The 17,528-nt window shown below is 44.0% G+C and overlaps 1 protein-coding gene across 1 annotated transcript; it reads right to left on the bottom strand.

Annotated features, from left to right (window-relative positions):
• Window positions 1–9,153: 9,153 nt before the first annotated feature.
• On the bottom strand, window positions 9,154–15,503 carry LOC111967090 (uncharacterized). Its single transcript, XM_023991980.2, has 8 exons — window positions 15,298–15,503; window positions 13,785–15,037; window positions 12,868–12,952; window positions 12,555–12,768; window positions 11,804–12,008; window positions 9,920–10,018; window positions 9,758–9,829; window positions 9,154–9,650 (listed from the first exon to the last, which is right to left on the bottom strand). The coding sequence occupies exons 2-8, from the start codon at window positions 14,934–14,936 to the stop codon at window positions 9,363–9,365; spliced, it is 2,115 nt and encodes a 704-aa protein (XP_023847748.2). The 5' UTR covers window positions 14,937–15,037; window positions 15,298–15,503; the 3' UTR covers window positions 9,154–9,362.
• Between the last annotated feature and the right edge of the window lie 2,025 nt (window positions 15,504–17,528).

The following is a 17,528-nucleotide window of genomic DNA, read 5'->3' as shown; positions in this document are numbered from 1 at the left end:
AACATATACCCAATACACACAGATCTAAGGAATGGAATTAAGAATATAAAAATATTTGGATGAGCAATGTCAGAGCGGTATAGATTAAGATACAGTAGAATAGTATRTACATATTGTCAGGACCCGGTGCGAGAAACAGTCACTAATAATTGGCAGAACCCAGAAGATGAGGCAGACACAGCAGTACTAGAGATGGTGGTTTAATAAAAAATAGATATCTTCCAAAATACAAAAGAAAATCCACAAAGTGGTAAAAACAGCAAGGGAAAAAACAAACCTCAAAAGACCAATCCAAAAATACACGAGAACAAAACCAGAGAACCTCTGGAAAATCCAACAAGAGAAAAATGTTCACAAAGGCTGGGGCTGGGTGCTAACATACAAACACTGAGCAAGGAACTAAGGAACACACAGGGTTTAAATACTAACAAGGGAATGACTTACAGGTGCAAACAATAATTAGGGCAAGAAAAACAAAAGGTACAAAAAAGGKGCAAGGGGGACATCTAGTGAACAAAACCAAACAGTCCTGGCCAAAACCTGACACATATGAAATGGGTAATGCAAGATATGTAGACATTATTAAAGTGACTAGTGTTCCATTTATTAAAGTGGCCAGTGATTTCAAGTCTATCTATATAGGCAGCAGCCTATGTGCTAGTGATGGCTATTTAACAATCTGATGGCTTTGAGATAGAAGCTGTTTTTCAGTCTCTCGGTCCCAGCTTTGATGCACCTGTACTGAGCTCGCCTTCTGGATGATAGTGGGTTGAACAAGCAGTGGCTCGGGTGGTTGTTGTCCTTGATGATCTTKTTGGCCTTCCTGTGACATCGGTTGCTGTAGGTGTCCTGGAGGACAGGTAGTTTGCCCCCGGTGACGTGTTGGGCAGACCTCACCATCCTCTGGAAAGCCTTGCAGTTGCGGGCTGTGCAGTTGCCGTACCAGGCGGTGATACAGCCCAACAGGATGCTCTCGATTGTCCATCTGTACATGTTTGTGAGGGTTTTAGGGGATAAGCCAAATTTCTTCAGCCTCCTGAGTTTGAAGAGGCGCTGTTGCACCTTCTTCACCACACTGTCTGTGTGAGTGGACCATTTCAGTTTGTCAGTGATGTGTACGCCGAGGAACTTGAAGCTTTCCACCTTCTCCACTGTGGTCCCGTCAATGTGGATGGGGGGGTGCTCCCTCTGCTGTTTCCTGAAGTCCACGATCATCTCCTTTATTTTGTTGACATGGTGTTGRTTATTTTCCTGGCACCACACTCCCAGGGCCCTCACCTCCTCCCTGTAGGCTGTCTCGTCATTGTTGGTAATCAGGCCTACTACTGTTGAGTCATCTGCAAACTTGATGATTGAGTTGGAGGCGTGCTTGGCCACGCAGTCATTGGTGAACAGGGAGTACAGGAGGGGACTGAGCACGCACCCTTGTGGGAACCCAGTGTTGAGGATCAGTGAAGTTGAGGTGTTGTTTCCTACCTTCACCACCTGGGGGCGGCCCGTCAGGAAGTCCAGGACCCAGTTGCACAGGGCGGTGTTCAGTCCCAGGGCCTCGAGCTTAATCATGAGCTTGGAGGGTACTATGGTGTTGAATTAATCTTAACACGGCTGCTAGAATCTTGACTAGAACCAAAAAAAAGTATCATATTACTCCAGTTCTTGCCTCTCCACACTGCCTTCCTGCTAAGGCAAGAGCTGATTTCAAGGTTTTACTGCTAACTTACAAAGCATTACATGGGCTTGTTCCTACCTATCTTTCCGATTTGGTCCTGCCGTAAATATCTACACGTACGCTACGGTCACAAGACGCAGGCCTCCTTACTGTCCCTAGAATTTCTCAGCAAACAGCTGGAGGCTTGGCTTTCTCCTATAGAGCTCCATTTTTATGGAATGGTCTGCCTATCCATGTGAGAGACGCAGACTCGGTCTCGACCTTTAAGTCTTTATTGAAGACTCATCTCTTCAGTAGGTCATATGATTGAGTGTAGTCTGACCCAGGAGTGTGAAGGTGAACGGAAAGGCACTGGAGCAACGAATCGCCCTTGCTGTCTCTGCCTGGCCGGTTCCCCTCTCTCCACTGGGATTCTCTGCCTCAAACCCTATTACAGGGGTTGAGTCACTGGCTTACTGGTGCTCTTCCATGCCATCCCTAGGAGGGGTGCATCACTTGARTGGGTTGAGTCACTGACGTGATCTTCCTGTCCGGGCAGGARTGGTAGAGATACTCTGAATGATCGGCTATGAAAAGCCAACGGACATTTACTCCTGAGATGCTGACCTGTTGCACCCTCTACAACCACTGTGATTATTATTATTTGACCCTGCTGGTCATCTATGAACATTTGAACATCTTGGCCATGTTCTGTTATAATCTCCACCCGGCACAGCCAGAAGAGGACTGGCCACCCCTCATAGCCTGGTTCCTCTCTAGGTTTCTTCCTAGGTTTTGACCTTTCTAGGGAGTTTTTCCTAGCCACCGTGCTTCTACACCTGCATTGCTTGCTGTTTGGGGTTTTAGGCTGGGTTTCTGTACAGCACTTTGTGACAGCTGATGTAAAAAGGGCTTTTTAAATAAATGTGATTGAATGCTGAGCTATAGTCAATGAACAGCATTCTTGCATATGTATTCCTCTTGTCTAGGTGGGATAGGGCAGTGTGCAGTGTGATGGCGATTGCATCGTCTGTGGATCTATTGGGGCGGTAAGCAAATTGAAGTGGGTCTAGGGTGACAGGTAAGGGTATGATCCTTGACTAGTCTCTCAAAGCACTTCATGATGACAGAAGTGAGTGCTACGGGGCGATAGTCATTTAGTTCAGTTACCTTTGCTTTCTTGGGTACAGAAACAGTGGTGGCCATCTTGAAGCATGTGGGGACAGCAGACTGGGATGGGGAGAGATTGAATATGTCCATAAACGCACCAGCCAGCTGGTCTGCGCATGCTCTGAGGATGCGGCTAGGGATACCATTTAGCACGGCAGCCTTGCGAGGGTTAACACGCTTAAATGTCCTCGGTAGCAGGCCGCGTCGGTGGCACTGTGTTATCATCAAAGCGGGCAAAGAAGGTGTTTAGCTTGTCTGGAAGCAAGACGTTGGTGTCCGCAACGTGGCTGGTTTTCCTTTTGTAGTCTGGGTTTAGAAACCAGTGGTGGAAAAAGTACCCAATTTTCATACTTGAGTAAAAATAAAGATAACTTAATAGAAATTTACTCAAGCAAAAGTGAAAGTCACCCAGTAAAATACTACTTGAGTAAAAGTCTACAAATATTTGATTTGAAAAATTCTTAAGTATCAAAAGTTAAAGTATAAATCATTTCACATTCCTTATATTATGGAATGATTTTATGAATACAAAAATAAATGTATGAGTAGCCAACACTTAGACATATTTTACTAACAAAACATTTGTACTTAGTGAGTCTGCCAGATTAAAGGCATTAGGGATGACCAGGGATGCGTCTGAGTGTGTGAATTGGACAAATTTGACAAGTTTCTTGTCCTACTAAGCATTGTAAATTTAACAACTACTTTTGGATGTCAGGGAAAATGTATGGAGTAATAAGTACATACTTTTCTTAAGGAATGTAGTGGAGTAAAAGTAAAAGTTGTCAAAAATATAAATAATAAAGTACAGACACCACCAAAAAATGACTTAAATACTGCTTTTAAGTATTTTTTACTTAAGTACTTTTCACCACTGAACAACGCAAGACTTTCGGGAACCAGGCCAAGGTGTGAGAAGTCAATGAGAGAAGGGAAGAATTCTTCCTTAGTTGTTAATTTTCTCTGAATCTAAAGGCAAACCCTAGATTTGAGCCAATGTCTTATGTAGTTGAACATGTTATTACTCCAACCTTGCGAATGTGACAAACTGACACATTTCCATTTTCGTCAAAAACAACTTTATATTGAAGGAGTGCCTTTGATTTGACGGCCTGCACATGTGCAGCTTGGCGCCACACTACCGTTAGACACAATGACGTATTTCTACACTTGAGCTTATGGTGTGTTCTAGACCACTGGGAACTCTGAAAAATACGTGGTCAATCATGATGTCAGTGATCATCAGGTCGGAAAGTACGAGCTCTAAAAAGAGGCCAGAGTTCCCGAGTTTGATGACCTTTTAAAACTATTTTCCCCAGTCGGAGGGGCTACTTTTTTATCCGAGTTCCCAGTTATCTTGAAGGCACTGAAGTCTGAGATTTCCAAGTTCCCAGTTGTTTTGAGCATTAGCTAGCCAACATTGCCATGATATCGCCCACAAGTGTGATCAGGGATTTCTATTGGAGAAGCAGTTTTAGCCCATCTTCATACTGTGCTCTCTTTACTAAAACTGTTATTGTAGAAGTGCTGTTGCCTGTTGGCTAGCGAAACTGCTCGTCTGAGGTTACTAAAGATTGGAAAGCGGCCGCGGTCATCCCCCTCTTCAAAGGGGGAGACCCTCTAGACCCAAACTGTTACAGACCTACATCCATCCTACCCTGCCTTTCTAAAGTCTTCGAAAGCCAAGTTAACAAACAGATCACCGACCATTTAGAATCCCACAGTACCTTCTCCGCTATGCAATCCGGTTTCTGTGCTGGTCACAGGTGCACCTCAGCCACGCTCAAGGTCCTAAACGATATCATAATCGCCATCGACAAAAGACAGTACTGTGCAGCCGTCTTCATCGACCTGGCCAAGGCTTTCGACTCTGTCAATCACCGTATTCTTATCGGCAGACTCAACAGCCTTGGTTTCTCTAATGACTGCCTCGCCTGGTTCACTAACTACTTCTCAGGTAGAGTTCAGTGTGTCAAATCGTAGGGCCTGTTGTCCGGACCTCTGGCAGTCTCTATGGGGGTGCCACAGGGTTCAATTCTCTGGCCGACTCTTTTCTCTGTATATATCAATGATATCGCTCTTGCTGCTGGTGATTCTTTGATCCACCTCTACGCAGAAGACACCATTCTGTATACAATCTGGCACTTCTTTGGACACTGTGTTAACTAACCTCCAAACGAGCTTCAATGCCATACAACACTCTTTCCGTGGCCTCCGACTACTCTTAAATGCTAGTAAAACTAAATGCATGCTCTTCAACCGATCGCTGTCCGCACCCGCCTGCCCGACTAGCATCACTACTCTGGTCGGTTCTGACATAGATCGCCATTATAGGTTCTGACTCCGGCGTAATTATACACATTATCAACATTTAAAACATGAGGATGCCTCAGTCTGACCAACGGTTACCAGTGTTTCCAATTGGGCGACTTTGGATCGAGTTCAGACCCCTCCAGCGACTTTATTTTGTAAAAGAGGCAAGCGACAAATGCATCTACTTTTCAGTGCCTTTGTGTAGTTTTGACGCCGATTATTGCTATTGCTTTGGTAGCATTTAGTGACTTTTCCCACTCAATTGTGCCATAAATGAGAGTGGGGAAGCTGTCTCTGCAACAGAAGTCACAGCAAAGGTGCACACAAAGGCAGAGAGGCACAAGGGGAGTGGGTGTGTGGTGGGAGAGGAGATAAAAAAGCAGTCTCCAGGGGGTACATGAGAACATTTTCTAAAATGTGAAGAAACAAAATATTTTGAAAAATATTACCGCAAACAATATATTCAATTTAATTCAATTTTAATAGTCAGGAAAACATTTACTGAGGTCACTCGTGTAAAATATGTAGTTATTTTATATTTATAGGCCTACTTTTTTACTTTAGTTTTGGTCTGTGCGCATTGCTCTGTCTACCTGGCGTCTGCTCGCCCGCCCGTTGGCTCAATGTTTGATCCTCTGCTTCTGCAAAGTGCACGTGATGCTTTGCTCCGGGCGCTTGAGTGCCTGCTGCTGTTATCCTTATAGAAACTATGAATGATAAGACAGCACCTGATGCACTGCAGACTGTACCATTGTCCAATAACACGGTGTGCCATAGGATCGACGTCATGGGCGTTGATATTGTTGATCAATAGGTGAAACAAATTAAATAATTCCTGTCCATTTTCTCTGCAGTTGGACGAATCAACTGATGTCAGTGGGGAAGCCCAGTTGATTGCGTTTGTGCGATACAGAGACATTTCGCAAATGAATGAGCACATTCTGTTCTGCAAGAAGCTAACGGGGAGAACTACAGGTGAAGATGTTTTTCACGTTATTGACTGCTCTTTCTCAGAGTTCAATCAGGATTGGAAATCCTGTGTTCATGTGTGCACCGATCGTGCTGCATCAATGCACGGGAGAGTGAAATGATTAATTACACACAAAAAGGTCAAACCCACGGTATCATTCACAGAGAAGAATTAGCCAGCAAGAGAATGAGTCCTAGGTTACATGATGTTTTGAATGACGCAGTGAAAGTGATTCACTTTATCTCGTCCAGGCCCCTGAATCACTGACTGTTTGAAAGAATCTGTGATGACAGTGGGACTGAGCACCAGCAGCTACTGCTTCACGCCGACATCCATTGGCTATCAAGAGGGAAACCGCTAAAGAGGCTTTTTGAGCTGCGTGCCAAAGTAAGTGATTTTCTGTCTGAGCACTCACACCCCCGTGTTTGAGGACACAGATTGGGGAGCCCTCCTTGCTTATCTTGCTGATGTGTTCAGCAAACTCCAACATAATCCAGGTAGAATCAGGAATTCCCTAGAGCAACTGTCTAGGCCCCTTACTTTTTTCAATCTTTACTAACAACATATCACTGGCTTTCAGTAACGCCAGTATGTTTATGTATGCGGATGACTCAACACTATACACGTCAGCTACTACAGTGACTGAAATGACTGCAACACTTAACAAAGAGCTGCAATTAGTTTTTGAATGGGTGGCAAGGAATAAGTTGTTCCTAAATATCAAAAAAAAAAACTAAAGCATTGTATTTGGGACAAATCATTCACTAAACCCTAAACTTCAACTAAATCTTGTAATAAATAATGTGGAAATTGAATAGGTTGACGTGACCAAACTGCTTGGAGTAACCCTGGACTGTAAACTGTCATGGTCAAAACATATTGATACAACAGTAGCTAAGATGGGGAGAAGTCTGTCCATAATAATGCGCTGCTCTACCTTCTTAACAGCACTATCAACAAGGCCTACAAGCCCTACAGGCTCTAGTTTTGTCACACCTGGACTACTGTTCAGTCATGTGGTCATGTGCCACAAAGASGGACTTAGGAAAATTGCAATTGGCTCAGAACAGGGCAGCACTGCTGGCCCTTGGATGTACACAGAGAGCAAATATTAATAATATGGATGTCAATCTCTCCTGGCTCAAAAGTGAAGGCAGGGTAAAGTGACTAGGCATCAGGATAGATAATAATAAGGTATTTGAGGTAGATTTGTACATGAAGGCAGGGTAAAGTGACTAGGCATCAGGATAGATATCTACATCAAATACCTTATTGTTATGTACATGAAGGCAGGATAAAGTCACTAGGCATCAGGATAGATAATAATAAGGTATTTGAGGTAGATATGTACATGAAGGCAGGGTAAAGTGACTAGGCATCAGGATAGATAATAATAAGGTATTTGAGGTAGATATGTACATGAAGGCAGGGTAAAGTGACTAGGCATCAGGATAGATAACAATAAGAGTAAGTTAAGAACAGAGCAGCACCAGCAAATGATGAGTGTAAAAGTGTGTGTGTGTAATATGTATGTATTTGTTTTGTGTCAGATGGCAGGAGGTTTGGCCCCAGTGATGTACTGGGCTGTCCGCATCACCCTCTGTAGCTCTTTGCAGTCAAGGGCGGTGCATTTTTCATACCAAGCGGTGATGGAGCCAAACAAGATGCTCTTGATGTAGAACTTTTAGAGAATCTGAGGGCCCATGCTAAATCTTTTCAGCCCTCTTTACAACTGTGCGGGTGTGTGTGGACCATGTTAAGTCCTTAGTGATGTGGACGCCAAGGAACTTGAAGCTCTCGAACCGCTCCACTACAACCCTGTCAATGTGAATGGGGCTATCCCCTCCCTGTATATAGCTCCACATTGATCTGGTACTGGTACTCCCTGTATATAGCTCCACATTGATCTGGTACTGGTACTCCCTGTATATAGCTCCACATTGATCTGGTACTGGTACTCCCTGTAATAATAGCTCACATTGATTCTGGTACTGGTACTCCCTGTATATAGCTGCACATTGATCTGGTTTGGTATCCCTGTATATAGCTGCACATTGATCTGGTACTGGTACTCCCTGTATATAGCTGACATTGATCTGGTACTGGTACTCCCTTGTATATAGCTGCACATTGATCTGGTACTGGTACTCCCTGTATATAGCTCCACATTGATCTGGTACTGGTATCCCTGTATATAGCTCACATTGATCTGGTACTGGTACTCCTGTATATAGCTCCACATTGTGATCTGGTATGGTACTCCCTGTATATAGCTGCACATTGATCTGGTACTGGTACTCCCTGTATATAGCTCCACATTGATCTGGTACTGGTACTCCCTGTTTATAGCTCCATTCTTGTGTATTTTATTTTATTCCTCGTGTTACTATTTTATATTTATTTTTAAACACTGCATCGTTGGGAATGGCTCGTAAGCAAGCATTTAAGGAAAAGTCTACACCAGTTGTATTTGGTGCATGGGACAAGTAACAATTGATTTGATTGGATTTTTTGGAGTTAGCGCCCAACTGACTCCCATTCACTCCTTGAAGGAGAGCTCTCCTTGTCCCGAATTGCCCAGAATGCACCGCGCGGCCCATTGACGACGCAGGGCAACATATACAATGGGCGTTAATACGATTCTATTGGAGTTTCCCATCTCCTCAAATGTACAGTATCTCTGATAGGGCTCAGGGACATCCATTGAGCAGCAAAGACAATTCCTGTCAACCTTGACCTCATGAACTTTGCCAACGTGTGCCACAGATGTAATGCTGAAAAAATGTGTGATGAAAGAAATGAAAGACCCTGTTTTTGTTGGCTGCGTCTGATGTTGGGTGTTAACCTCCCTCACCTGTACTGCAGTGATGGTTCAAGAGATAACCACCACCACAAAGCCTGGAGTATCTACTGTGGCTATTCAAATTTAATTTCCTTAATGGCACAAGCAAATGAGACAAACCAGACCATGGTCTATGGTGCAAATTTGAGTTCGAATATATTGATAACTGTCAATATGATGTCTATAGACGAGGCATTTGTACAGTGGGTTGTTTTTATTGTGAAAAATATAAAAATATTGTCTTATGTCTAAACAGTTAAGAGAATTCTATCAATTAATAGTGTCTATTGCAATCATCMACAAACATCATCCATGTAAATTAGAGAACACATTCCTGTGAGTATTGTCCTGATGTGGCCTCTCTTCTTCAATCAGAAGTACCTTCATTCTGTGCTGCCTTGCCCTGACCACCCTGACTTTTAGTCTGTGTGTGTTCCTGTTCCTGCAGGGTGTGTGTGACACTTGTCCGTCTCCTCTCCATGCTTCTCCTCCTGTCTGCAGGCTGCCTGGCTGATGGCCTGACCCACGAGGGAGGTGAGGGCGGCCAGCCCGATCAGGTACCCATCCTCCCGATTCCCCTCGGCCCACGGGACGTCGTGGCTCAGCTGCACAGTGCTGGGCGACGGGGTGGTCTTCCCAAAGTCTATCATCCAGATGCTGGCCTTACTGGTCCAGTCGTGGACGAAGAGGAGCGAGCTGCCAATCACCTGCCAGGTGAACCCAAAACATTACTGCATGACTAGTTCTGAGGCTAAATATGTTATTATGAAGTAGAGGGAGGGTTGACATGTTTAAGTAGCACATATCAACTGACCTCATGGGCTTTGAAAAATGGGGATTCCTTCAGGGCTTCATCCAGAGCCTGGAGTCTGGAATGGTAGGCCTTCTAAGGGTGAGAAACAGGAAGGCAGAGTGCAGGGTGAAAAGGAGATATATTCAGCTACATTATTAGAGCGGTTGATGGTGAATGACTGACCAGGATGTGTAGATGACTCTTGGTGAAAGAGAGGAGGGCCTCAGTGACCTTGGCTGGGGTGAGCATCTTAAAGTCCCGCTGTACGCTGCCGTTCTCCATCTAACATGGACAGCATATAGAAGCCCAGTATACATAACCCCAGTACACAGTGCATTCGGAAAGTATTCAGACCCCTTGACTTTTTCCTAATTTTATTATGTTACAGCCTTATTCTGAAATGGATTAAATCGTTTTTTCCCGTCATCAATCTACATACAATACTCCCTAATGACAAAGCAAAAACAAGTTTTTAGATTTTTTTGCAAACGTCACATTTACATAAGTATTCAGACCCCTTACTCAGTACTTTGTTGAATCACCTTTGGCAGCGATTACAGCCTTGAGTCTTCTTGGGTATGATGCTGCAAGCTTGGCACACCTGTATTTGGGGAGTTTCTCCCATTCTTCTCTGCAGAACTTCTCAAGCTCTGTCAGGTTGGATGGGGAGCGTCGCTGCACAGCTATTTTCAGGTCTCTCCAGAGATGTTCGATCAGGTTCAAGTCTGTGCTCTGGCTGTGCCACTCAAGGACATTCAGAGACTTGTCCCGAAGCCACTCCTGCGTTGTCTTGGCTGTGTGCTTAGGGTCATTGTCCTGTTGGAAGGTGAACCTTCGCCCCAGTCTGAGGTCCTGAGCGCTCTGGAGCAGGTTTTCATCAAGGATCTCTCTGTACTTTGCACGGTTCATCTTTCTCTCGATCCTGATTAGTATCCCAGTCCCTGCCGATGAAAAATATCCCCACAGCATGATGCTGCCAGCACCATGCTTCACCGTTGGGATGGTGCCAGGTTTCCTCCAGATGTGACGCTTGGCATTCAGGCCAAAGGGTTCAATCAGACCAGACAATTTTGTTTCTCATGGTCTGTGAGTCTTTAGGTGCCTTTTGGCAAACTCCAAGCGGGCTGCCTTTTACTGAGGAGTGGCTTCCGTCTGGCCAATCAACCATAAAGGCCTGATTGGTGGAGTGCTGCAGAGATGGTTGTCCTTCTGGAAGGTTCTCCCCAGATGAACTCTGGAGCTCTGTCAGAGTGACCATCACTTTCTTGATCACCTCCCTGACCAAGGCCCTTCTCCACCGATTGCTCAGTTTGACAGTGCGGCCAGCTCTAGGAAGAGTCTTGGTGGTTCCAAACGTCTTCCATTTAAGAATGATGGAGCCAATTGTGTTTTTGGGGACCTACAATGCTGAAGAAATGTTTAGGTACCCTTCCCCAGATTTGTGCCTCGACACAATCCTTTCTCTGAGCTCTACGGACAATTCCTACGACCTCACAGCTTGGTTTATGCTCAGACATGCACTGTCAACTGTGGGACCTTATATAGACAGGTGTGTGCCTTTCCAAATCATGTCCAATCAATTGAATTTACCAAAGGTGGACTCCAATCAAGTTGTAGAAACATCTCAAGGATGATCAATGGAAACAGGATGCACCTAAGCTCAATTTCCAGTCTCATAGCAAAGGGTCTGAATACTTATGTAGTTGTGATATTTCATTTTTTAACATTTTTAATACATTTGCAAACATTTCTAAAAACCTGTTTTTGCTTTGTCATTATGGGGAATTGTGTTTAGATTGATGAGGGAAAAAAACAATGAAATCAATTTTAGAATAAGGTTGTAACGCAACAAAGTGGATGCTTTCCGAATGAACTGTATATAACCCCAGTATATATAATCCAGAGAAGTTAGTAGCCTGAGAGACACAGGGGTCAAGAACAGTTAGGACTTTTAAAACATCAATGATGACGTCAATAAATAAAGACTGGCACAAAATAAGATTTTTTTTAATCATTTAGCCAATCAGAGGACAGAAGAGGTTTGGGCGTTGAAGCCGTGTCTCTCACCATGATGCCCTCAATCCTGAAGCCTAGTGTGGAGGTGGAGCTGGTGTTATCCCTCCACTGCAGGTAGCGCCACTTCGTCACGCCTCGCTGCTCGTGTTCCTCCACAGTGAGAGCCGTCGGATCAACTTTTACCATCTTCTGGTACATATCAGTCCGCAGGGTGGGCTTGGTGTGTGATTTGGTTAATTCCTCCTCCTGATATGTCCTGAGAGAAACCATTATGGTCAACAGTAGTTTGTATTACACACACGCGCGCGCACACGCACACACACACACACACCAGTGGTGGCTGGTGGCACTTTAAATGGGGAGGACAGGCTCATAGTAATGTCTGGAACGGAATTAATGAAATGCCTGGTATCAGGCATAGCCTAAAACAGCCTTTGTCCACATGAGGAAGTGGGAAATGTCCCCATAAGGGATCATTTTCCTTGTTTTACTATCCTTGTGGAGACTTTTGTGGATTTTAGGTCCCAACAAGGATAGAAGAACCAACCAACCAACCCACACACANACACACACACACACACACACACACACACACACACACACACACACCAGTGGTGGCTGGTGGCACTTTTAATAGGGAGAACGGGCTCATAGTAATGGCTGTAACAGATTAAATGAAATGCCTGGAATCAAATGCATCAAACACCTGGTTTTCCATCTTTGATTCCATTCCATTCATTCATTTCCATCCATTATTATGAGCCATCCTCCCCTCACCAGCCTCCTCTGACACACACAGTACCTCACGCCCATCTTGCAGTCCATGATGACAGGGTTCTTCAGGCCACTCAGTAAGTCCTCCAGGCGGATGTAACTGTTACCCCCCCTGTTGACCGAGCCATGGTACTGCGGTACAAACGGACGCAGGGGGTCAGCCATGAGGGCCTGCAGACACACAGCCTCCACCTCACTGAAACGCTTCAGCACCTCGCCCCCCTCACTCAGCTGGAAGTTACCTAGCAACACAGAGGCAGGGGAGAGATGTGATAGAGTGAGTTATACAGTACATATAAAGTGCGATAGCGATGTGTTTGTGTTGTTGAATGGACACATGCCTTGATGTCCTGCTAGCTGGACCCATGAACTCTGCCGACGCACTGACCACTGCATCATGGTCAGGAAGGTCCTCCAGGAGCGACACTGGAGTAAAGAGAATTTCCATTGTCTTATTCACATAAAATAGCCTGCTTTTTGTGATCTCTCTCTTTAGCTTCATAATGGGCATAACTTGAGTCAAAATACTGTAGGTCCACACTAAGGGGAGTGGGACAACACTGGTGGAACACCCATCACCCCCCTCTCCGGTCTCCCCTATCTCTATCAGTAGGACCCATGCAAATCCTATTCAAATGTGCCGGGCTCAAGGCTCGCTTTGAAACTCATGCAAATCGCAGACTGCAGTTAGACAGAGGGGTTGAGAATGGGATGGAAATTACACACATTCTTTCATGGAGAATAAAGGCATCAACGGAAATAATCGATACAGTTACATATATTTTTAACGATGTATTGTATCGATTTGACAATATTGCAATATTATTTTTGCGCTAGTTGGCTGTACCTGCACCAAAATGACAGTACTTATCCTAGCTTGTTCTCCATATTATTTTTCAATGGGGAGCCAATTTGTTTTCAGCACTTTTATTTCCATGACTGATCAAAACTGGTTTTCTTATGCTCTCTCGTGTCTCTCTGCAGCAGACAATATGTCAGGACCATGGAATCGGAATAAAATCTGAGAATTGAATTGCAATACATATAGAATCGCAAAACATATCATATCGGCACTTAAATATGGTCATAATATTGTATTGTGAGGACCCTGGCAATTCCCATCCCTAATATTTACAGTGTAGGCCTACAGTGGATGAAACCAGTGAGATATTGTCTATTTAAAATATGATCTCCAAAAGTATGGTGTATCTAATAGGCCTACACTCTTTCTCTTTTCATGTTCAGTTCTCAATCTCACCCTCCTCATGGTGCTCCTCTTGCTGGCAGTGTCCTCTCCTTCGCTGAAGACCTCATCGCTCTCCGCTGAGGAGCAGTTGAAGGAGGAAGCGGAGGAAGAGACGGAGGAATGCATGAGCATCTTGGAGAGGATGGGATGGGGTGAAGGAGACCAGTGGGTTTCACTACAGCTCCCCTCAGAGCTAAGGCTGCTGGCACCTTCCTTCTCTCCATCCTTCTCTCTATCCCTGACACTTCCCCCTTCCGTCTTTCTATCCCCTGATCTTTCTCCTTCCATCTCTCTATCCCCTGTGTCCTCTCTGTCTATCTCTCTATCCCCTGTGTCCTCTCTGTCTATCTCTCTATCCCCTGTGTCCTCTCTGTCTATCTCTCTATCCCCTGTGTCCTCTCTGCTTATGTCTCTATCCCCTATGTCCCCTCTGTCTGTCTCTCTATCCCCTGTGTCCTCTCTGTCTGTCATTCTGTCCCCTATCCTCTCAAGCTCGGTCTCTTTATCACGTGTCTGCTCTGTACTCTTCCTCTCCTCGCTCCCCTCATTCAGCACACCTCCATCTTGCATCCCCTCTTCCTCTTCCATCTTTCTCATCCTCCCTGACCTGCTCCATCTCTCTCTTTTCTCCATCTTTTCCCATCCCTCTGTCTTTGCTGTCGGCATGCTCTCTCCCGACCTCTCCCTCTTACTCAGTCTCCATCTCTCCTTTGCGCTCCTTCTGTTCATCCTTGAATCCTTTACTCTCTCACTCTCAGACCCCTCCTCCTCTACATGTTCTTCTCCCCTCTCCCGCACACCACTGTCACATATTTGAATATCAAACAAAAGGCCTTGAGTCAAATGCAGTTCAGAGCCTGGTTCTGTGTCACCCATTTGCCTGGGTCTGTCTTCTGGTCCTCCATCGTGGTCTTGTAGTTCCAGACTGTTAGATGGTGAGTCCGGGCTAGAGAGAAGTTTGGTTTGGGGTTTCACCCCACTAAACACACTGGGTGTCCTGTCAGCAGTGGGCAGATGTTGGTCAACATCATTCAAGAGTCCAACAAATCCATCCTCATTGTCATTATCATGTTCTCCGTTCCCCAACTCTCCTTCTACCGTCTCCTTTTCTTTCTCTACATCCTTCATTTCTTCCAGTGCTGGGGGTGTTGTGTTGTCCATCATTCCCAGGTGAAAGGGTGATATTCCAGGGGATGTAGTTATCCTGATAAGTCCACTCCAATGTTAGTCGGCCTAGTCCACTTTGTGAGTGTTCGATAAGTCTCCTGAGTATAGATGATATGTTCCATATGTGAAAACATCTTTATAAAATCATATACAGCACAAAACACACAGGCAAATGAAGGAATTTGAATGGTTAAGAATATAATTGTTTCACTAACAACAGATACATGAATAAGCTATAGCTACAACAATTCGTTTTTTAAAACACGTACAGGACTAACAATGCAATGGCAATGTCTATTTAGGTGTTGCAATAAGGATGCTGAAATACATATATTAAAAGTTGCTAGCAGTAGCCTACCTTGTGCATTCAACAGCATCCCCTTGATAAATCTGTGGAACCCTTTATGGACCCCAGGGGGTCATTTAGTCTGTAGAAATGACACCAGTCGGAGGACTGTAGTAGAATAGGCTCTAGCTCTGTCTCCCTGCGTTATCCCTGACGTTTTAGTATTTTGCATGCTGTGACGCAACAAAGTTTTCAAAACACTGTGGTGAGTGAGTGAGCGTGACTGGCAGCATGGCAGGTTGACAGGAGTCTCTCTTGTTTGTGTGTTACTTAGGAAATGCATCTGGCTCATCTGAATGGGGTGCTCTGTCTAGTATCCAAATACATAGGGGGTTTACTAACAGGCCTATGCTACTATAGGACATTTGAAAACATCTTAGGTGGCTTAATTAATTACATAAAATCAAAAGGTATACACAGCAATGTTTGGACAGATTGTGCTGTGAGCATGTTTTTGAGTGACATAATGACAGAATGTGAAAGGTAGGATGTAAATGCATAAATGCTATACAAACACCAATAAAAACATTTGTAATATTTATTAAATGAAACGATGAGGAGATCATGGGAGACATAGAAATGTTTGTCTGTAACATGCAAATATAAAGGCCAGCTCTAGCCTTTTGAGGGCCCTCCATCTCGCGGCAAAACATTTATTGGCCCGCCTCTTGATGGTGTTTTAAAGTTAATTTCTTGCAATTCTATACATTTTGCCATGGGGCATAGAGACAACATTTACATTTTAAAGCACGTTTTCAGCAATTCTACACATTTCGCAATGGGGCGGAGAGAAAAAGTAGCAATTTTATTTAAAAAAAGGTCATGTCATTAGCGGCCGGGGCCCTAAACAACCTCTTATGTCTCCTATGCCTGGAACCGGCCCTGCAAATATATGAAAATGAGGAAGGCACTTTGTTTGTGTTGTCATCCACCCAGGATGTTTCATAATACTGAGATAATCTGATTTAACCCTTACTCCATTTGTGCAATACTGTAGGCTACAGTAAAATGGTCATCTTAGGTGGAGGCCTATGGTGAAATATTTCAACATTGTCTGGTTTTTGCAAGAATTATCAAACAACTTGAAATAAATGAAATAAAAGAAGACACAAAAAGTAATACATTCACACATATTTAAACATATAAGCAGGTTTTTAAATGTAACAAATCTTCCTATTGTTTTACAGTAACAAAATGCATGAGGGCCCCCCCTAAAGATAATACTTTGGCGCCACCTATCATTACTCCACTGGAGCTCTGCATCAGGATATCACTCAGGTTGAAGTTCCAGTCAGTGTGCTGGGGATACTGTTTGGCTGCTTTGCTGTCTCAGATTACCCTTCCAACCAAATATTCCCCACCCCTTCCTCAGCAAATATTTATTCTTCGCCTATCTCACTCTGAAACCTTCTGATGTCCATCTCCCCCCTCATGCTATGAGAATGGACGCTTTCTCCTGGCTCAGATGTGTTGCTGTAATCTGATGTGGCTCCAGTAGTGCATCTGATGAAGAATTTCAGATGCACTACTCGATTTCTGAGTGAAAAGCACACCCAAACACAACATCATGATATAGGAAACACACAACACATGATACGTCTCACACAGGTGTGTGTACAAGTGCGTACTTACCTGTAGTCAGTGGTGGAAAAAGTACCCAATTGTCAAACTTGAGTAAAAGTCAAGATACCTTAATAGAAAATGACTCAAGTAAAAGAAAAAGTCACCCAGTAAAATCCTACTTGAGTAAAATTATTTGGTTTTAAATATACTTAAGTATCAAAAGTAAAAGTATAAATAATTTCTAATTCCTTATATTAAGCAAACCAGACGGCACCATCTTCTAGTTTTTTWAATTTACGGATAGCCAGGGTTACGCTCCAACACTCAGACATAATTTACAAACAAAGCTTGCATTTAGTGAGTCCGCGAGATCAGAGGCAGTAGAGATGACCAGGGATGTTCTCTTGATAAGTGTGTGAATTAGACCATTTCCCTGTCCTGCTAAGCGTTCAAAATGCAACCAGTACTTTTGGGTGTCAGGGAAAATGTATGGAGTAAAAAGTCCATCATTTTCTTTAGCAATGTAGTGAAGTAAAAGTAAAAGTTTAAAAATATATAAATAGTAAAGTAAAGTACAGATACCCCCAAAAAACGACTTAAGTAGTACTTTCAAGTATTTTTGTTAAGTACTTTACACCACTGCCTGTAGTGTTATCCTGGCCATCTTGCAGGTGTTCGGT

This window comes from Salvelinus sp. IW2-2015, linkage group LG8, assembly GCF_002910315.2.
Source record: "Salvelinus sp. IW2-2015 linkage group LG8, ASM291031v2, whole genome shotgun sequence".
Taxonomy (NCBI): domain Eukaryota; kingdom Metazoa; phylum Chordata; class Actinopteri; order Salmoniformes; family Salmonidae; genus Salvelinus; species Salvelinus sp. IW2-2015.
Note: the sequence above shows the minus strand (reverse complement) of the source record. Positions and strands in the feature narration are given on the sequence as shown.